The sequence below is a fragment of the Lagenorhynchus albirostris genome, chromosome 12 (genome assembly GCF_949774975.1).
Source record: "Lagenorhynchus albirostris chromosome 12, mLagAlb1.1, whole genome shotgun sequence".
NCBI lineage: Eukaryota > Metazoa > Chordata > Mammalia > Artiodactyla > Delphinidae > Lagenorhynchus > Lagenorhynchus albirostris.
In genome coordinates this window covers 5,201,214-5,223,333 of record NC_083106.1, presented here as the reverse complement: position 1 = coordinate 5,223,333, position 22,120 = coordinate 5,201,214, and the positions used below count along the sequence as shown (strand labels likewise).

At 42.8% G+C, this 22,120-nt stretch overlaps 1 protein-coding gene across 1 annotated transcript in view; it reads left to right on the top strand.

The window, feature by feature from the left end:
• PACRG (parkin coregulated) overlaps positions 1-21,112 on the top strand; it is a 518,861-nt gene extending 497,749 nt beyond the window's left edge. Inside the window, exon 5 of the mRNA XM_060167848.1 lies at positions 20,635-21,112. Within this exon, the coding sequence (XP_060023831.1) occupies positions 20,635-20,795 (161 nt within the window). The 3' untranslated portion in view covers positions 20,796-21,112. The remainder of the gene's footprint in view (positions 1-20,634) is intronic.
• Positions 21,113-22,120: the final 1,008 nt, after the last annotated feature.

Sequence of the window (22,120 nt, the reverse complement as noted above, 5' to 3'; positions counted from 1 at the left end):
CGGTGGGCAGTTCCTTACTCTTGTTTGGGGATAACAACTGTCATTTGACTGGAGCCTAATGTTCCTATGGGAGAAGACTGGAAGATAAGGATTGGCCTCAAGACCATTAAAAAGGGCTTAATGCCAGGCCAAGGAAGCTGGAATTTATTCAACAGATAATGGTAAATTTCTGAATGTTTTCATCAGAAAACATGCAACACAAGCTGAATTAATGAAGGTTTAATTAGGTGGTTGTAAAGGATGAATTTGAGGGGATAGAAAGAAGGCAGCAGAGACCAGTGGAGAAGTTACTGAAGTAGCAAGGCACATTCGGAGACAGATGACAGGGACCAAGTTTGGTGGTGGCAGGAGAAATGGAAAGGGTGATGAGCCTTGACAACAGAAGGAATGTGCAGGGTAGGGTAGGTCTGGGTCATTCTTCACACACTTTTACAAGTGGCGAGTCCAAATTCTTTTGGTAACATAATCCACTGACTAACATTTGTCATAGAATACAATTTTCACTAAAATAAAGCATAAATATATTCAGAATGAAGGAGAAAATGTAAGAGGAAACTATCGTTGGGCCAGTGTTTATTTTAAATGGTGCCTAATTCAGATGACGTGTCTACTCCCTAGTTGGCTCTCTTAATGTTCTTGAATAGTATTGAATAATCTCAACCAGATTAATTCAAAGTTCTGTTTCTTCCGATTCCTTTAAAAAGTTTTTTTTTCATTCCTTTTGAACTCACTGTTACAGAAGATGAATATTACCTTCTGACCAGGGCTCACTGAAATGAGTAAGCAATCACACTCTTGCAAGGATTTTTTCAAGGATAGAAACAGATATAGATTGATCCGGAATGTAAAATCAAACATAGCGTTAATATTTAGACACCTTCCTGGTGTATCAGTAAATTACTCAGGTTACTGGAAAAGATTTTGCATGACTTCCATTTGTGCTGATGTGAAAGGCTTAACAGCAAGTGAAGTTTCTAGGAAACCCTTTGCAGCATGCCGCTCTTTGGGGAGTTTAATGACACTGAGGTCATGAACAAGAGTCAACAGTGAACTATTGATTTCAACTTCAATGATAGAATGGAAGTGCCTTAAATCCTTCCTACCAGGGATCACTGTACACTTAAGTGTACCTGTGTGTAGGCACAACATGCAAGCACCAACCACTGCGTGGGCACCAAAGTTACCTCTGTGGTTTGGAACATCTTGGGACCCAAACCCAGCCCTTGTCTCCCTTCTAGTAATCAAACAGGCTTTACAAGAGGCAACAATTACATACAATGATGAAATTAAGTCTTTTATGCTCATTTCTGGGTGATCCAAGGCAATGCGGCCTTCTCAGCCAGATTGCTGTATAGTTGACTGTTACACCAGGGATTACAGAAATAGAATTTTTTGAAATTTCAGTGGTTCCATATATACATGGTCAATTGAGGTCAAAGATATAAAATATTTGTAACTAAAATGTTTATCATCCACAATATGGGAATTAAGGAGGCGATATAATAAGACAAACACACGTAATGACGGTCTGCACGACTTGGAGAAAGTCAACACAAATGCTCAAAGTGTGACACGTTAATGTATGTTTGCTCTAAATACATAAAGAATATAGGCTTACCGTGTTGTGAGATTTTTAATGGACGTTTTAATCGTTTTTGAAAGTTAATAAGGATCTAGAAAATCATTTTTTTCAACATCAGTGAAGAATATAAAAGAGATAACCATGAAAAGAAAACAACAGTATAACCACATTTTTTTGTTTGTTTTTGTTTTTTGTTTGTTTTTTCGCGGTACGCGGGCCTCTCACTGTGTGGCCTCTCCCGCTGCGGAGCACAGGCTCCGGACGCGCAGGCTCAGTGGCCATGGCTCACGGGCCCAGCCGCTCTGCGGCATGTGGGATCTTCCCGGACCGGGGCACGAACCCCTGTCCCCTGCATCGGCAGGCGGACTCCCAAACACTGCGCCACCAGGGAAGCTCAGGAAACAACTTTTTAAATGAAAATGATCTAAAACAAATAAAAACCCCGCAACTGTAGTAAAATAGATGAGGAAATTGTACTTCTTTGTATTAAAATATTTTTCATAAAACATTAAAATATATTAATGAGAATTTAATCTCATATAAGAAAGTTAATCTGCTATAATACTGCTTTATGTATGTTTATATGAAATTGCATGGGAGTAAGACAAATTATGTCATCATAATACTGTTTTGCATCCCCTACGGAAATATTTTTATAAAACAGTTTAAAAACCATACTACAGAGGGAAAAAAACCTTAAACTTAGTGAGGATGGTAACTTTAAACAAGTTATTTTTGTGGAGAATCAAGGAAAATTGCTAAAAACAAAATTTACATTTAAAATTAGTCAATAAAATTCAGGTTGTCAGTATTGATCTCAGTTTTCTCCAAATATAAAATGGCAGCTCAAGGAAGAGAAAACATTGGAGAAAACTTGGAAAGGAAAGAAATATTTTTAAGGATCAGATATAATCTTTTTATTTTACAGTAAATTTTCTGACAACCATATCTATCCTTGCATTTAACTTTGGCCAATCACAGTGATGCAAAATTATTATTAACTTTACATTATTAATTTCACAGATAATTCCAAAGCTGTGAAGCTATATAGAGGGAAAAGAGTTTTCATTTAGTTGAATAATATGTCCATTGTTAAATTACTTAATATGACATTTTTTATTTCATCTTGTTTTCATATGTATCAGAATCGAATTTCTTGGTCAAAATATTCGTAAAGACATTTGGTTATTTTTCATATCGTGGTTAAATTTTATACTTGGAAGTCAGATCTAACCTTCCTGTGCTGCAGGCTCCTCACCTGTAAAACTGTGGCTAATAGCATTACCAACTTCACAAGGTTGTTGAGAATTAAAATTAAATAAGCTAAATATACAAAAGCTGCTTACACATCTAGTGCCTACAGTAAGAATTACATGGTAATTCTTTTTACATAGTAAAAATTAAAATTTGAGATACAATCTTCCAGTTATAAAATAAGCCATGGAGAGGTAAGGTACAGTATGGTGACTACAGTTAATAATATTGTATTGAGTATTTGAAAGTTGCTGAGAGAGTAGATCTTAAAAGTTCTCATCACAAGAAAAATAATTTGTAACTGTAGATGGTGATGGATGTTAACTAGACTTACTGTGGTGATCACTTCACAATACATACAAACATTGAATCATTATGCTGTACACCTGAAACTAATATAATGTTGTATGTCAATTATGCCTCAATTAAAAAAAAATAAAATTTAGATTAAACCGTGAAACTGACATTTTTGTAAGTCAGAAATGGTTGAACATTGGTAATGTCACGTGGTTAAATATGAAACAATGTTTTATTATTATTGTAGGCACATGCACATTTTAAAGTCTTAAATGCATTCCAGTTTTATCCAAAACCTTTTTTTCTCTGATATTTTAATTCTTCTGGATACAGAAAAAAGAGTGACATAAACCAAAATATATTTAACACCCAATAATCCACAGAGGTTAGGAGGTACCCTCTTTCTAAAGTTATTACAGGGTCAACCATCAGAAATTTCTGAGTCAACTAGATTTGACTATACTGCCCCTGAGCTCCCTGAGAGAGGAAGCAAGTTGTAATGGAAATAACTGAGACTTTGTCTTTATATAGATCTGAGATCAAATCCCATCTCTGACAATTTCTCATGTGTACAATGAGTAGATTTGGAATGTTAATGAACACGTCATAAGCTCCTTGAATCGACCCTATTAAGGAAGTGAAAGAAGCAAACTCCCGTCTAGTGCCCAATAACTGTCAAGCTTTGGGCCCGGTGCTTTATATAGGTCAGTTCATTTCATTCTCACCACCTCCCTCTGACGAGGCATTGACACTGATATTATAATGATGATTATACTAACAACGAATATTAGAAACACTGGTATCATGCTTACGCGTATGTAACCTTACTTAATCCTCACGGTAAAACTCACCCAGGTACCTGGGAAGAGTAATTGTTATGTGTCTTTGCTATCATCTTCATCATCATCACCAACCTCACAGAATTCTTTAAGGATTAAGTGCCCTGCTGTGCCCAGAGGCCCCAAACGTGTTTCCAAGACCATGTAGCGCTTTCCCTGTGCTCAGTCAGAAGTTTGCTTAACAAGCCAGAGGCAGGGCACGTCTGCTCCCTCCTAGCAGCAGGAGGCCCCTCTGGGAGTCTGAGCCTGGCAGCCAAGGCCGTTTTCTCTGGAACACCTTCCTTTAACACCACCATCCCTTGGGTTATTGGTAGACTTTTGAGAGCTCGTTTTTGGTAGAATTTCAACTTCATTCTGCAGGAGGTAGAGACTCCCAAAGTCTATTCCTTTCCCCAAATTCTGATTTGTCATATTATAGCTACAAGGTTTTTTTTTAAGGGAAATAGCAGAATTAATAAAAAGTGAGTCAGTTTAGTTCCTTCAAGCTAAAAACAATTTTAACAGAACTTAAAGGAATTTAGCATTTTGAGTAGTTTTATTTACCACCTGGCTTTTTAGATCGGTAATGTTTGGGGTCCTAGTTACGTAGTTTTTTATAGGATTAATCATTGGTTTCTGGACAGACTCAACACTGAGTAAGGACTGTAGCAGTGTGCTAACACGTGCAGCCCTGCAATGTTTTTCTTGTGTTTTATTTTACCTTGGTCTTTGAGAGAGAGCAATGATTAGACCTGCCAGTGGCTGGTCAATATGAAAAAAACAACTTTAAATGCTTCACACCGATCTCTGTAAACAGCTTGCTTTTTCTTAATCTATAACATTATAACAGGCTGTAACTACATAAAAGGAGGTGAAAAAAGTAAAAGAAATACCCCAATAATTCAGAACTAAAGGTCATAGGTACTGAAATATCTATCCAAATAATTATATTCACCTTAATTAATTGAATGACGTGTCAGTTATTAATCTGACCTTGCAATAGCTCAGTGCCAATCAGGTTCAAAGTCCTTTTGTGATGTTTATTTTTACCTTAAAATCTGCTCTCGATGTAATATGCAACTTTCTTCCCACTAGAAAGCTTTGTTTTGTTTGTTAAGCTGAAATAAGATGTAAAGACATTTTTTTCCCTGTTATTCACTAAAAAGGGCCCACAAGTTAATCATCTGACCTCAAAACAAAATGGACACAACTGTGCTTATTTGTGCCTAAAAGAGATATCAGTACACCCACTGAAATGCGTCTCCAGCCGGAGGTCACGGTTAAGGTTACTGGCATGGCTTTATGAGGGGACTCGTGTTGCAGCTGTCTGCACTGTCCCTAGCCTGAAGATGAATAGCAGACTTTAGTTTCCACCGCTACTGGTCTTTTAACCTTCAATAAGAACAAATGCTCTGGCTTAGCTCCGTCTGCGTCCTCCAAGTCTGTCTCCCAAGACCTACCCAGCCTCCAGCTTGGGCTTTCCGGTGCCACTTTCATCTTTTGGGGCTCCCCATATAGTAAAAAATGCCAACACAAGTTTAAATCAATTGTAGCATATCACGAATGTAACATTTAACAAATTAACACTTTTCACACACAAAGCAAACTAACAATGATTTCCTCATTTGTAAATAATCCAATTTGAAGGTAAGCCCCCAAGTCTTGATTTAAGGCACACTGTCAGTGAGGGCTGACCAAACGACCCTCGAGGTCGTGTCTGTGACTAGCCTGGTGGGGAACTGAGCCTGTCCTTCATAGGATGACCTAGGAAGCAAGCCCTGGGTGGGTGGGCAGATGGATGGGTGATCACAAGGAAAGGGTGCAAAGAAGCTTTTCAGAAATCTAATCATTATTAATGTCCCTCCTTCTGGAGGTGGCAATCCGTTGATGATGCGATTTCCCCTACATTTCTTAACACAATCCCTCAGATTCTTTCAATTCCCAGGGCACTACCGCCCTTGGGCACCTCTAGAAGTTACAGTAACTCTTTTCAGGCCACCCTTTGCCCTCTGAAATAGTGCTGATTGAGTCAAAAGGAAATGAATGCCGGAGATTGAACTCCAGAGATCTGTCCACTCCCTAGCTTCCCAGGATGTTAGGAGACTTTGTTTTGTAAAACCTACTGGAAAAATAAATAGGCTAAAGAGAAGAACAAATCATTCTCATAAGGGGAAAAAAAAACATGTAGCAAAAAAAAAAAAAATGCATTGGAAAATATTAGCACTCTTTGGTAATTAGAAAAATACTAACGAAAGTAATCTTAAAGTAACATTTTATGGATACTGAATTAACAAACAAAATTGAATTACATCCAGTGCTGTGATAAACAGGTAAGCTCCTGTGTGGCTGGTAACATTATAAGTTGGCATAACCTTTCTGAAAATCAATATGGATATATATATATACACCAATATATACCAATGACTACAACATGTTCATATTCTTTGAAGCAGTAACCTCACTTCTGAGAATTGTTTCAGGGAAATAATAGAACTAAAAAAAAAAAAAAAGACTGAATGCACAAAAATGTTTATTGCAGTGTTGTCTAAAATTGTGAAAATCTGGAAGGAGACAATGTCCCTAACTAGAGGAGGGTGGCTGCATACTTTACACGCCTTCAACCCCAGAGCTGTTGAACAGTCATTAAAAATTACAGTTACGTGTAGTATCATCAGTGTTGAGAAGAATGACCGCGATAACCGGGTGAAACTGTGCTCTCTGATGACAACTTGTTCCAACCTCAAGGCCTTTCTTGCATTTTCTGTTCAGCGCAGCACGTCCTCCCCAGGCTGCTTGTTGCAAAGCCGCCTTCTTCTCGGCCTTCAAGGCTCAGTTTAGTTTTAATTTTCTCATCGAGACTGTCCTGATCACCTGCCCAGGTGGTCCTCCCAGTTCTCCCTGCCACATCTCTTACTTTCGGTCCTTGCTAGAACCTCTCACTCTCTCAAGCACGCTTACTCCGTCGTTGGTTTATCGGGATGTTAATATCTGCCTCTTCCTCCAGAACGTGAGCACCCCGTTTACCCCTCTAGTTCTCCAGTCTCTACCCTCAGCTACCAGAACCCCACCCGGTTGATCCTCCTGAAATCATAGAACTTGGACAACTACATCCGAGTTCAAATTAGAACCCCATTCTCGATTTCCTCCTTGGATTTACATTCCTCTTATCCTCAAGCTGGGAAGCAGTTTACAAACAACCGCTGCTCTGGGCACATGGAGGTGGTGTGTGAGCCCCAGGCGGGCGGGCGGGCGGCCGTGGGGGGCAAGGAGCCTCTGCTCTGCCTCTGGTCCACCAGCTGCCCTCTCCCTTGCTGAGGGGTCCCGTCCACAGCCCGCACCCACGGACATACCCTGACCCCCAGCTGGGGCCGGCCCACAAGGAGGGAGAGCAGACGACAGATTTGCTGTCATCCCAGGGCCCGGGAAGGTTGTCTGTCCACAAGCACCTCGAAGCCACACTCCCTTGACTCCTGAAATCCCCACCATTAGAGCTGCTTCTGTGAGCCAAAGGTCTCTGCAAAAAGACGCACAGCAGATCTTCAAATCCAAGAACGTAGGTCTTGTCCACAGAGGCATGTGGAGGGGCAGTGTTCCTCAGCGGATGGTATTCCCAGAGGCTGGAGCTAAATGGGATGATTTGTGTAGAGGCCTCGGCTGGTTGAAAGATGATAGCTCCCTGGGCCAGGTCTCTCCAGCGACCTGGAGGTTTTTCCAGACTTAATACATCAGGTGCCAGCCTGAGAGAAGGCAGCACGTGTGCCTGCTTGCCAGGACATTTGTCCAGTTCACTCAGAGCTCTGAGTCTACTACGCAACTGTCAGATTTGGGAGCCTGGCTAGGGGCAGGAGCTGACATCCGCCGGCAGCCCAAGGGGCCGAGGGTCATGATCTGAAGAGTCTAGGAGAGAGCTCTGGGGGGAGCTCAGAGGCCAAAGTAGCAACCCACGTGCTGAAGGAGGTGGAGGGGTTGACGTTAGCTGCAATAGAAGAAAGAGGAAAGCAAGGTTTCTAAACTTCCCCACCTCAGTACTCTTCCTACAGGGATAAGACACGAGCTAGAACACTGCTCCCATTCTCCCTTCTGTTCTACTGTCACTTCTCCAGCTCAGCTCTTACCTTGTGATCAGAAATAGGCAAGGACACCTCCTCTCTTTTGCTCTCCTTCTCAATTCAGCTACTTGCTCGATATAAAATGGGAATTATAGGAACTATATGAATTATCTAAAGCAAAAGAGAAAGAAACAGGGCCACCAGGGCTCAGAGAGCCAAGACTGAGTGCCATTTGCAGGAGGACAAGAACTGGTCTTTCCCCCATTCATTTAGGCACCAATGTATTGAACTCTACCCGGGGAGAAAGGGGACTGAGGGCAACTGGTGAGTGTAAGCTTATGCCACAAATCGTTTGCTTCTAAAGCCCTGCAACCAGGAACCTTGATCATGTTGCAGACAGGGTCCAAGGAACCCATCTAGACCAGAGCAACCTATGCCCGTGTAACAAGTATCCCCAACAGGGCGGCGCTGTGTTCATGGTGAGTCCAGACAACTGACTGTAAACTCACTCTGCTGCAGGACTTGAAGGGAAAGCAGTTCCCCGCTGCTCCTTTTCTGGGGCTGTAGAGTGAACCCATTTTATAAAAGCAAAACCCTTACTCCATGGTATTCCGTGGGCTAGTCTTCCTGTCCTACCCAGAGGAGAGTTAAATCATAGGCAATCCGCTGTTACCTGAAAAATGGGATACTGACATCACAGAAACTACAGTAATACGAATTGCTTGTTATATTCCTAAAGACATAACATATATTCTTTTATTTTATCCTTGCACCTCTCCTTCCAGGATGGTATTATTACACCTGTTTCAGCCAGAGATTCAGTAACAGGCTGAGGGCATATCCTTGTGCACATGGCCTCAACCCCGTGGGGATGCTCTTGCTCGTTTCCGGTTGGCTCTGTTTGGACTCACCTATCTCCAAAAGCCTGATTAAGAGGAAAGTAACTGTGTGCACTAAACTGAGGAATTTTAAGAGATAAAAATGTAACACAGGCCAATAAACAGTCTTTATTCAAAAGTATCAAAAGTCAGCATATTTCACCTATCAGCGTTTCCGACAAGCTTTAGCTTCAATTCATGTGCAAACCCGATTTTGCTGACAGGGTAAATTAAATGGCCACATTTTCATTTTGTCCCCATGATTTAGATACCTCTCTTTTTCTTCCCACACAGCCCAAACTCTGATTGGACTTTAACAAAGCCCTGAACATTTGGGAAAACGGAGTCAGGCGAGCTCAGTATTTGCAGGTTGTGCTCTGCATCAATGTGCCCGGTGGCAGAGTGGATGTCTCCCGCCACATTGAACTAACCAACGTAGACACTGATGAAAGTTGGTAGTCAGAGCTTTGACAGATACTGCGAGGTTCTTTTAAACTGAGACAATCGTGAAAGGCTTTAACTCTGTCACTTATACAGCTGTTAACTCAGTTCAGCCCAGCAGATGGCTTTGATTTGTTCATTAAATATATTATTTTTGTGTTAATTGAGCTCATTTGATGAGAAAGATTTTCACTCGGTACAATTTACAGCTAATGGCTTGGAAATCTATTAGATTTTGCACTCAATAATTCATCTTAGAATTTTCAAAGAGTAGCTAGTTTAGGCAAGCTGAGATAAATCGTAGATAATCGAGGAATCATCTGATCTGCAGAAACGGGGTGATGTGTTTTTTCATTGTGAGCACCATTAGTGACTTTATTTAATTATTTTCTGCAGTAGAACAAAGGATACATCAAGGCCATAAAGGTCTTGTTTTGTGGCTCTGTGCCCCGCTGTGCAGGTATTCATCTAAAATGATTTAACCAAACTTTGCTGTGATGGCGATCACCAGTGTGGACACACACAGGCTTCTGAGTTCACCATAAAGATGAAAGTTCTAACAAAGATAATCTGAGAAGTACATCTGCCCATAGTTTACTGCATTTGCTGATAAAACTTGCTAGAAATCTGAGATTTCTTTTTTCATTTTTGTACCTCAAATACAAAAAAGAATTTAGAATTTAAAATGGGTTGTATCATTAATATTTCTTGGAAATGAAAAGCCATGATAACTGTCATTCTGGTCCATTTCTGAAAGTTTCCAGCATCAGTCTAAAAGCAGTAAAATTATCTCCAATAGGTTTGTATCACCCCTGAAAGCAGCCTTCAGTATTTCCTTTCCAACTGAAAACATTTCTTTGCCTGACTGAAAATTATCATGTAGCTGGGAAAGAAACTATAGTAAGCAAAATTTAGATATTAAATTTAGATATTCAATGAAATAGGATCATCTGATTTTTTTTCATTCTGGAGAAAGAAAGTTTTCTCTTCTCAAATTTAAGGGTGATCCAAGTAAACCCCACTTTAAATCAAGGAGGATTTTGGAAAAGAGATGAGGCTATCTAACTACACCAACCCTCTATGTACGTATACTCAGCCTTTCTGAATCCACATAAGTACTATCTCCATGGATAAGAACTCACAAGTTTGTACATAGTAAATAAAGAATAAGAATTGGGCAGATTGTGGGCACTACTTTTTTTTTTTTTTTTTTTTTTTGCGGTACGCGGGCCTCTCACTGTGTGGCCTCTCCCGTTGCGGAGCACAGGCTCCGGACGTGCAGGCTCAGCGGCCATGCCTCACGGGCCCAGCCGCTCCGCGGCATGTGGGATCTTCCCAGACCGGGGCACGAACCTGTGTCCCCTGCATCGGCAGGCGGACTCTCAACCACTGCGCCACCAGGGAAGCCCTGGGCACTACTTTTAACATACAATTTACTTAGAACTGAATTTGCTTATAACGTATCTGGATTCAGTAAACACACAAAGCAGTAATTTATTCTTTCATTCATCCCTTTCACAAGGATTTGATTCGTATTTGATGCCAGCGAACAAGGTTTATAGCATAAACCTATCCTTCAAGAGGTGGTACAATGTAGGAAAACTAAGCAGCACAAAGCGCTTCTCAGGGTTCTGGAGTGACACGTACTTAAGGGAGGTGGATCTGGAGTGACAGGTGCTTAAGGGAGGTGGAGATATTACTGACCACAGCTCTAGGGATCCAAAAGAAAGAAAGAAGATTGCGGAGTCAACTTCACAGAGGACGTAAATCCCAAACCGGCCTTGAAAAGAAGTAAGGTGGGACTTACCAGAAGGGAGAGGGGAGCATATTCCTACGGCGCTCTTTAAAGACATGAATGAAAATCGCACACATTGAGGCTAGGAAGAAATCCACGTCTGAGTGGAGCAGAAGGTCTCGTTGGGAAGGAGCAAAATATAAGATTGACTTCATAAGGGAGAGCAGAGACAGAGGGTCCGGGTATCAGGAATTTGGATTTGATCCATCATACAACGTGGAAATGTTGGTTATTACTCAGGAGAGAAAGTGACTAGGAAAATTAATCTGCAGGGTGAATTAGGAGGAGGAGAGTTTGAAAGACCAGACAGACTCTTCGCTACCACCCAGGGTGGGCCAGAGTAGCTCTGGAACTGGATGTATTAAGCAGACCCACCGTGCGCTGCACAACAGCAAGCTGGATACAGGGAAGGAGGAGGCGAAGATGGCGCTGATCTTCTGAGCCCAGGCGCAAGGCTCACGCTACCAGTAAAGTCAGCGCTTACTTCCGGGGGGTGGGGGTGGGGGCGGGGCGAGGGGGCGCGGAGGAGTCACCTGAAGGCCTCCACACAGGCATCTGATTCCACTAAGTACTACGGCTTAGGATGCTTAGACTTCTCTTCTGATCTTCCTATCACCCTCCTCATTGCACACCAGCATATGCCTCCCACCGTTTCTCTTTCTCAGCATCCCAGAATCATGTACTGCTGGTGTCACTTTACTAAGTGATTTCACCTCCTGAACCTCAGTGTGCTCCCTGTGCTGCGACAGTAATAGTATCTAGCTCATAGGGCTATTCTTAGAGTTAAATGACATTATGCTAGTATTATTGCTGTTATTATTACTCCACCATGAGATATGCCAGCAGGAAATAGATTTAGGACAAGAGCTGGACTTAGAACTCTCCGCCCCTTTTCTGTTGAATGTTCACTGAATGTGCATTGAATCATGTGGACCAACAAGAAAAGAGATACACTTCTACTTCACAGCTCGGAATACAGTTTAATTCAATGGCCACTGAATCTAGAGTTGTAATTATCCTGTAGAGGGATAAATTGGTGAACCCACCTATTTTTTCTCAGTATAACTTCCAAGTCAAATTGTCAATAATCAGAGATGAGCCTAACTTGCTTTTTTGTAGTCTTGACCAAATCACTGTCAACTGAATATATTTAGAAAACCAACCCATACATGTGGTCTTTATTCTAATAAATAAAAATCTACATAGACTTATTGAAGTAGCAGAATGGAAGTAGTGTGTCAACAAATAATTTGAGTTTTTGACAGTGTTCTCTTTCTAAACTAGAACTAACTATATAAACCTTGGTCCTTTGGGTTTTTTTAGAACTTGATTTGAAAGCTGAATTTGATGCTTATGAGATCTGTGACTTACTTTGAAGAATGACACAGATGCTTTGTGATTATCTTTTCAGTTGAAATACTGTGCATCCATTGAATAACCATCCTTTCCAAAAGCTTATTCCAAGGTTGTGTTGTGATGTTATATAATGTAATGTTAGGATGAGCAGAGATCACCCAAAGTTCAGTCCCTTCTTTCCACAGGGAAGGTAACTGAGATTCAGAGAAATTAAGTAACCTGTCCATAGTTAACCGTCTAGTAAGTTATTGAACATTGCGGCTACTAAGGTTTGAAAAGTTGTATGGCAAGTTATTTGCCTTTGAAGTTCAGTGTTACTTCCACTGTATCACTGCACCCCGACGTTATCCTTGTTCGCTCCTTACAGAATAAGTCTACTTTGCCGTTGCAAAGTGGCATTTGTTTAGAAATCTTCAGTGTCTGTCTCAAGGAACATTTAAATATCTAATTGACAACTGGGCCAAGATCCATGATATCTTTAGTTTCACAAGTGATCAGCGCCCCCATTCTGAGATGAAAACCTTTCCTTGAGCTTTCGAATCTACGATGGCTTAGGAACCTCTTGCTTTAGTCACCCAGCTCCAGAGTCAAAAGGTGAGGGAGAGAGACAGACATCCAGCTGGGAATCGAGGTCTTGCTTCAAAGCTTTTATCTTCAGAGGAAAGAAATCTTATGAATTTCATTAATGTCAACAAGATCTGAGGAGATTTGGAGTGTTTAAGCCTTTGGGCATCTCTAGCATGACATATGCTCTGGTTATTATAAGTTTTTGGTTGCAAAACCATTGCAACTTTGATTCACACCCGCCATGAACCAACACTCTAGAAATATCCATTGTACAGTCAGACTTAAGGATATGTTGAAAACAATCACTTTCCAAGAGAATATGAAGTTAGCCAAGGAAGCCGTGGCTAAGCTTGGGCCAAACAGGGAAACACCCAAAATTCTGAATAGGGTGACACATGTTATCACTAAGGAAAAAAAAAAAAGATGAGTGTCCTCAAAGTAACATAGCAAAGCTAAAAAAAGAAAGTGAAAGAGCATTTCTTTAGGATTCTAAAAGCAGATAACCTCAAAACATCTTCCCAAAAGGCTTCTTCTCTTATTCAATGTAGAAAAATGAAATTTCTCCTAGTTTGTCTTCCCCTCTTCCCTTCCTCTTCCATTCCCTCATCTCCAGAAAGAATCAGACTGGAATTTACAATTGTTTCCACTGTAATTTTCCAAACTTTATGGGAGAAAGCCCTTTTATTCCAAAACAGGTAACACTATTTCTATAAAGTAAATTGGATTCAAGCTAACCCCAAATAAACAAGATATTTCTGGCAAAACAAATGTTGACAATATAATCTAGGTCTTGAAATGAAGAACTCCTTAAAAGACAAAGTAGATCTGTCTCTTCTCTCCCTTTCTTAATTCAAATTAAAAAGCAAAAAACTCAAAGCAACCATTTATAAACTCATGTGAGTTATCGTCTTTTTAATGAAATCTTTTTCGATGATAAGAGTCATCTTTTTAATAAATACCTGTTGGAAAATATTAGTTTTATTCCACTACAACTAACATTTCTGCTTAACTACCAATTAGTGCGAACAGGGAATTACTGTTTGAGGTCATCTCCAGCTTGTAACTGTTAAATCCACTAAGCCCCAAATTGAAATTTTGTTCAGAAACATCCAACAGAACATCTGTGCTGGTTTAATGTCATCAAGAAGCATCTTATCACAATAATATTTGCAGTAGGTTCCACACACACCCCCTGCCGAGACCTGAGCCCAGGCCCCAAGGGCTCCCTCTCTCTCCAGAGCAGATGACGTCATTGAGATCCAGGCAGAAGGAAAGCAGCTTTAGCTGTGGCTGAAGCCGGCACTGGTTACAGGTCTTGACAGGTAAAATTCCTTTCAGTTGAGCTTTACAGCTTTTGAAATGTTTTAGTTCAACATTGGAGCAACCAAAAAAAAAAAAAAAAGTCTTTTCTGATCCAGAAAGAATTGATTTAGTTTCTTCTGTGAGTACTTTTTAAAATTCCACTCAGCATTGCTGCAGGGAGGTTGTCCAGCCCCCCCTTCCCTGTTGGGAGCCAAGAAGTTTTCGCCATTAGAAGATGGCCGACACCCTGCTTCTCTTCCTGATTTATGAGATAGAAGTTCGCGCCTAAAATGAAAGCCCGCGCACGCAGCACCAATGATGATTAGCCAAGTACTTCCCTCATTCTGAATCCCGCCCCCCTTTCTCTGCAGTGTATAAATACAGCTACCGCAGCAATAAAAGTTTGAGGCTTGATCAGGATTCTGTCTTGCCTCCATTCTTTCGCGTCTCCTGCCCTTCCCCCTTTTTTCAACCCCCACAGGTTCCTCCTCGGACTCACAAGGATTTGTCCTGCTGGTCGGGACTCCCGGGGACGCCCGGGGCCGTACACACTTCCCCGGGCACACAAGGAAGGACCAGAGTCCTTGCCCTGTGCTGAGCTCGCCAGCATCTCACCTGGGGAAATGGTAGACAGGCGTGTTCTCTGCAAGTCGCGTTATATCCGTGGATGCTCTCATACTGAGAGAAGCTTCAGGCTGGACTTGGCCTGGATTCACGTTCACATACCATGTATGCAAAGTGGCCGCGCAAAGACGTCCAGAGCAGGAAGCGGTAGACCAAAGGAGGGCGCAGCCAAACCATGACCCGACGGCAGCCATTTAGTTCAAAGCCTTGTTTTATGACTGTAATTTAGCCTTCGGTGTGCGGAGAGAATCACTCCGCCTGGCTCGCTGTCTGGTGCTGTCAAAGGCTGAGGGGAATGTTGTTCCGTGAGTTTAATCATCTTTTTATTTGTCTGAGGTCTTTGCTACTTTCCACAGTTATTCCAAGTGCTCTTGTATACTTCAGAGGTGACACAAACTGTCGCTGTCACTGAGCAGGGCAAGTTACCTCATAAATGGGAGCTTCCAAAAGTTAGTAGTGTGAAGAGAGATTGGTAATGGTAGTCTGGACATCGTTTGAGTCATTGCTTATCATTTCCTGATTCACTCTGGTGGTTTTTAATTGAGTTTCCCAAGCTAGTGTTTTCTTTAGGAATGTTTGGTTCATGGCTCTGCAAAGCAGCCAAGTCATGAGCAATTTCAGGATGACAGGTGGCAGTGGGCACGACGCCTTCCTTCCTGCCGACCCACTGCCTCTCCAGTGTGTGGTCGTGCTGAGCCTGTCCTGCTGCTGCTTCAGCCAGGAGCCTGCAGAACTAATGGAAGTTTTCCCCAAATTGTGCCTACTGCTCTTCTTAGCCATGACCAGAAAGTATAGGTAGAGTTTATAAATTCTTTCATCCATTGGTACCAAATGAGTAATACTTCAGGTATGTTGAATAAGCAACCCGAAGTAAGCATTTATGTGTTTTCTATTTCCGATGCCTTAAATAATGCTTTCATTTCCCAATGACTTCTTTGTGTATTACTGTTCATATAACAATATCTATACACTTAACATTGAAGAGTATTGACCAAAAAAACACTAGAGTCAGAAAAATCCAAATGTGAATGTAACTCTCCTTGAGCCTCTTATGGCCGTCCATACATCCTTTCACTGCTCTTCCTGTTTTCAGATAAGGGGACTCAAGTGTCTGACTAAAACACACAGATAAGCCTTCTCTCAGGACACAGTTTCCAGTGGGAACCCAAGGAACAGGAGAGAGGCCTATAGCGCCAGGGCTCTGCAGTCAGGGTGCATGGCCCACACTGACTCTCATAGGGCGTGCACGTGACCTACAGGGACTGTGGCCAGCTAGGCTCCCCCAGCTGGAGGAGAAGCTCCCCAAAGGCAAGAGCTTTTGTTTTTCCATCTTGCATTACCCTGCAGGGCCTAGTCTTCCGCTGGCTACAGAGAGAACATCACTCTTCGGTATGGCCAAAGGTGCCATTGACACCGACCTCAGCACTAACTTGGGAAGACCTTGCTCTGGCCACCAAAAGTTTCCTTTTCCCCGCTTTTTTTTTTTTTTTTTCATTTTTTCCTGTAATAGTAGTAACTGAAGAAAGGAAAAGAATAAAGCTTTTACACAGTCTAGAAATTGTAAAAATGCTACGAGACTCTTTCATCGAAATCCTACAAGACACGTGTCTGCTGCCTGTCCGTGGCCACTGCCTTGTAGATACGTATCTATGCGAAATGTCAGTGCATCTGATGCAGCCTCCCTTTGGATGGCCTTGGTGATGAGGTGTCATGATGGTCACTTCACAATCATGAGCTGAATTCATTCACTGAGAGCATGCCATTGACTGACGAAAGACTGGGATACGCACGTCCCAATTCTGACCAAAGCGGCATCTAGAAAGAGAAAGCATCCAGGTTAGGACTGTCTAAAGGGGGTTAGATAGAAAATGAGGATGCGTGTGCTTAAACATACTACCTACATAATCAAAAACAATTTCAGGGGGCTTCCCTGGTAGTGCAAGTGGTTGGGAGTCCGCCTGCCGATGCAGGAGACACGGGTTCGTGCCCCGGTCTGGGAAGATCCCACATGCCGCGGAGCGGCTGGGCCCGTGAGCCATGGCCTCTGAGGCTGTGCGTCCGGAGCCTGTGCTCCGCAACGGGAGAGGCCACAGCAGTGAGAGGCCCGCGTACCGCAAAAAAAAAAAAGCAACAACAACAAAAACCAACTTCAACATTCAGAATAATAAGTATACTTAAAATAATCCCTAACCAAGAAGGACTTTCAAACAGTAGTTGCCCACCTCCTGCACACAAGGACCTCTAAGAAGAGAAACCAAATCCCTTGTCCTAGTCTATTTGCATATTATCCCTTTCGAAATGCAAAGTCTGGTTTAAACCGTTGTTATACTCCTATTTGTTTGGTTATAAATAAAACATATCTTTTCCATCACCAATGTATCTTTCCAGCTGCTGGACATAAAATAGACTGCTAGCTTCCTGAATTGAAATGTCACCTTCCTAATCAGAATTGACAATCGTACGTAACCATCTGGGTTGTTTTTTTTTTAAGCATCCTATTCTCACAAGTATGTTTTCCAACAGTGTCATATGTATCTTAAATGGTGAGCTCAAGCTAATTACCTCAAGCGCAGATTCTAAAAAAACCTGACAGTATAGCAGTTTTGAAATGGAGACCACACCGCTCACCTGCCTCTCAACGTGGCTTGACACTAAACTGTGCCTGGTCATCACGTCAGCACCCAAAAGAAGGGATGTGCGCCTTTGTTGGGCTTTTCTCCTACCCCAGTGACACACATTCTGCAACCACAAAATATTCCAACTCCAACTCCCTTTTTGAACAAGCAACTGTTATTCTGTTCTGTTCTTTTTATCATTTGCTTTATACACTGTTGGGAAACAAAAAAGCTACATAGTTTACTTACTCCTACAGTTAAATATTTTTTAAAAAGTAAGAATAGGTTATTATTGAAATAAAGTGTTGCTTGTCATTATAGCATTCTGGAAGGCAGTGGGGATAACAGGGTGTGTTAAGCTTTCCATTGTGTGCAGACTTTCCACCCCCCTCTGCCCCCATCAGGAAAATAAGTCTGTCCCGTGATCTATTCAGTTCTTGACCTTTTGACTAATATGCCAACAAAAGGCACCATTTATTAGTGATTAATTTACGTATCTTTGTCCATCAGGAACTGGATCCAGGCTGTCACAGCTGGGCACCGTCACCAGTTAGATTTTCCATGTGCCCCCGGGGTGTTTGCGCCATGGGCTCGGCTGGCTATGCAAACCTGGGTCCTGCAGGCTCCTCCCTAAGTGCACCCCTTTCGTGGGCAGGAGGAATTTATCAGGAATGTCCTCTGGAGGGAAGAAGCCATCAGAGGCCAGCCAGACCCTCTCACTGTACCTTCTTCACGGTCCCGATCGGAATCCTGGGAGCTGACGTTGTTCCTCACACGTACCTTCCTTACGGGTCTCCCTTGTCACACACGCTATCTGTCCCTGTCCCTGATGCACCTGTTTTGGACTGTGTTGCTTTGGCCCTCCCCTCTTTTGGACCTTCTTCCTTAGCATCTTTTCTTTACACCTGTAACACGCCTGACCGACCCTCCCACACACACACGTATACACACACACACACACACACAAACACACAAGCACACACACACACAAGCTTCCTCCCCCTTCTCTCTTAATTTGACCCAAGACCTTCTCCTGTTGGAAAGCCCTCCACGTGGATGGATACCTCGTTGGTATCACCTGGTGGGTGACCCCAACTGCACTGATTCTCTTCTCAGACCTCCCTGTAAATCTTTAAAAAACAAACAAACAAACAAACAAACCTATTTCATTTGTGTGTATTTGTCTCTCTATATATATTTTTAAGTTTACCTTTAGCTCAAAAACAACAGGGCAAGAACGCTTTTGGTCAAGTATCTTATCTCTTATTTGTCCTGTACAAGTATCGTGTATGAATATTTTAGATGATCAGCTACTCTGTAAATCAAGCTTTGACTTCAATCCAGCTTTCCCCATCATAGCAGAAAGGCTTCCACCACGAGAAAGGAAAAGTCCACCTAATTACAATGGCTTTGCATTGTAAGTTCATTGGTTATGAAAAATTGATATGCACTGTAGCTGTGCGACTCGTAGCCTTTCTCTTTCTGAAAATCAGTAATATTTCTGCCTGTCTTCACCCCCCACCAAAAGAAACCAGTCAGGAAAGCCATGTCTTTTCTCTGTGGTACACAGAAGACAGTGATATTCCTTTAACAAGTTTCTGGGAAACTTAAAGCACAAACCCTGCTTATCTATGCTGTGTGCGATTGTAATTGTTACCTTTATTCATGGTCTGAACCATTACTCCATCTTTTTTAAAATGTTCAGAACAACTGGGGAAAAAAACTTTGAAATATTGTTGTTCCCTTTATTATTTTCACATTGAAGCAAGATAAGCATTTGGAGCTACACTGAAATCTGAATAAAATAAACACTTTCATCTGGTAAAGTGCGCGGTTTCAAGTTGCAGCTGTTCGCCCTGCAGCATCCCATGGCCTGAGCCTTCAGGCCGTTTATCCTGAGGCCTCCGGGGCCTCTCAGCCCACCCTGTGGCCCTTTCCTTTCATCACAGGTCAGGTGGGGGTAATGCCAGCAGAGGCACAGACGTGACTCACTTACTGGGAGAATAAACAGTGTTGAAACCCTTAGAAGTCTGGGCGGGAAATGCAACTTACATGCATGTAATGACTATTATTCGAGAAAATTGTGGAGTTTTTATACTCTGGATTGAAGTAGAGGGTCTCCCATTTGGGGCTGACCCCATGCAGTTGGGTAACCTCACAGGTGGAGCGGAATCAGATACTTCTCATCCAAATGGTTTGAGACCGGGCTGTGTATGGTGAAGCATGTCAGACCCAGGTTCCCCCCCACCCCGAGGCCATCAAAGGCCACGCCTAGGACCCCCTTCCCTCAGAGTCTGAGAGGCAGCTGAGTGGTCACTCAGGGCTCTGGGAGACGAGGCCTCGGTCGGGTTCTCCCGGTGCCCCCCTGGGTGGCCCGCCTGCCTGGACTTAGACTCCAAAACCAGCAGTGGCACCAATCTCTACGCAGCCATAACGGATGGCTGGCATGCACGCATTCAGGGAGGCGCCAGGACCAGTCCCGGCAGGAGAGGCTGTTTCCTCCTCCCCACCTGCATCCGGAGTGATGGGGGTGCTGTCAGAGGGCTGCACACCTGGCTTAGTGATACCTGGAGGAGTGGGGCTCACCCCACGTACAGAAGCCGCAGACATGGGCACGGGCTAAGCTCCTCACTCCAAAGTTTGTCCATTTGAAATCACATAGAGCCAGCACCCTAACCTGGTGATGGACGGTTCCCTCTAAACATGCCATCTTGGGATTTTGAAGAAGTCAAGGTCCAAGAGAACACTGTCGATGTAATTACCAGATTTAGGAAAGAGATTTCCCTGACTTGTTAACTGTTGTGTAACCATGATCACCTCACTTTCATTTACTCTCTGATTTCTTTAGTTTAGATGAATTTTCATCAGCTCCATTCTAGGACTTTGTACTTTTGTATATCTGTCACCACTCCTAAAACTCTACAGGATCGTGTAATAATGTTAATTGCTTGCGTCTCATGACAAGCATTCAGAGAAAAATGCCTAGATGCGTGTGCAGGACTCTTCGGGAAAATGCAGAGAAATAACGGGCCTCTTTGTGTGTTTGCATGACCCAGTAAACTCCGGGGACGGCATCGACTACAGCCAGCAGAAGCGGGAGAACATCGGTGACCTGATCCAGGAGACGCTGGAGGCCTTCGAGCGCTCCGGAGGAGAAGACGCCTTCATCAACATCAAGTACATGGTCCCTACCTATGAGTCGTGCTTGCTGAATTAGCGGCAGGAACAGCTGGGATTCGAGGAAGGCTTCTCCTAGCCTTTTGATCATCTGTCTCTGCTGCTGTTAGCATCTCATTATCTGTGACTTCTACGGCTCACTTTTCTACAGCTGCTAAAAGAGTGGCTCATGGGCCGTTGGACTTGTAGCCCTATTGAGAGTAAGGCTTTCCAATACACAAATAGTGCCTGTTTCTTAGATTACAATAGTGTACTGTGCTTATTTGTTCTAGGAGAAGAATTGCTTCTTTATACAGTTCGGAAAGAAGCAGGAGTCCGAGTTAAACCTTCAGTTGTATAGACAATAAAACTACAATTTTCATACGCAATTCGGCAGTTGTGTCTGCCTGCCCCGAGGGTGGTTGTCAAAGGTTGGAAGGGAAGCGTTGGTGCTGACTGCTTAACAGGTGTTGGTCGTGGACGACAAGCACCCGTTCAGCAGCAGCTGTGCAGAACAGTGTGCTTTGACATCCAACAAAACTGTGGAGTCGATATTCCCATTACAGGAGGACAGTTTTGCCGCCCGTTATGAACCTCAGCTATAAAAATAATTGATGCTTCTAGCCCACTGGTGATCTGGGTTTGCAGGGGCTTTCCAGCTTATATTGGGAGGAGACAGGGAGGGAGGGGAGGGGAAGGTTAGGTGTGAAATGCAACATGGCAAACGTGGTTGTTTTTAAAAAAAAAAGCTAGTTTGCATCTTTGTCCCTCTGTATTATGACATCCTGCATCTCAGGACCCCGGTGTTACTGACAAAATGTTATCCAGCGGTTTTGTGTAGGGCTTTCGATCATTTTTGAAAATGACTTATAAGCATCTTAATGATCGCCCCTTGAAACAAATCATATTCTTTTCTTGGCGATTCTCCTTTCCGTGGCCTCCTCCCACGGGTGTGTTGGATGGCTTCTCACTGCACCTCTAGGTGGGTCTGATGGCACTGTTTTGGAATTTTATTGAAACCAAAAAAAAAAAAAAAAAGACAAAAGACATGCACTTTTTCATTCAACTGGGAAAGAAAAAAGGTGTCTGAAGAGAAGAGCAAGTGTAAGGTGCCAGCCCTGACAAGGGCGCTGAAGGTCTGTGGGGTGGTGAGCTCGGGGCATTTGAAACTCAGCCCAGAAAGCTTCAGAACGATGGACCCCTGGCTCTGCACACCTGAGAAATGCTGTAACTTCCCAGAATGCATAGCCTGAAGTGTCTCATTCTGTAGCAAAGGGCAGCTTCTGCACAAAAGTGAAGAAATGAAATGTGTTCCCCTGGGAAACGGACCCTTTGCCTCGAGATTGCTGTCACTAATTATTTAAGACACAAGTTTCCAAAGGCAAA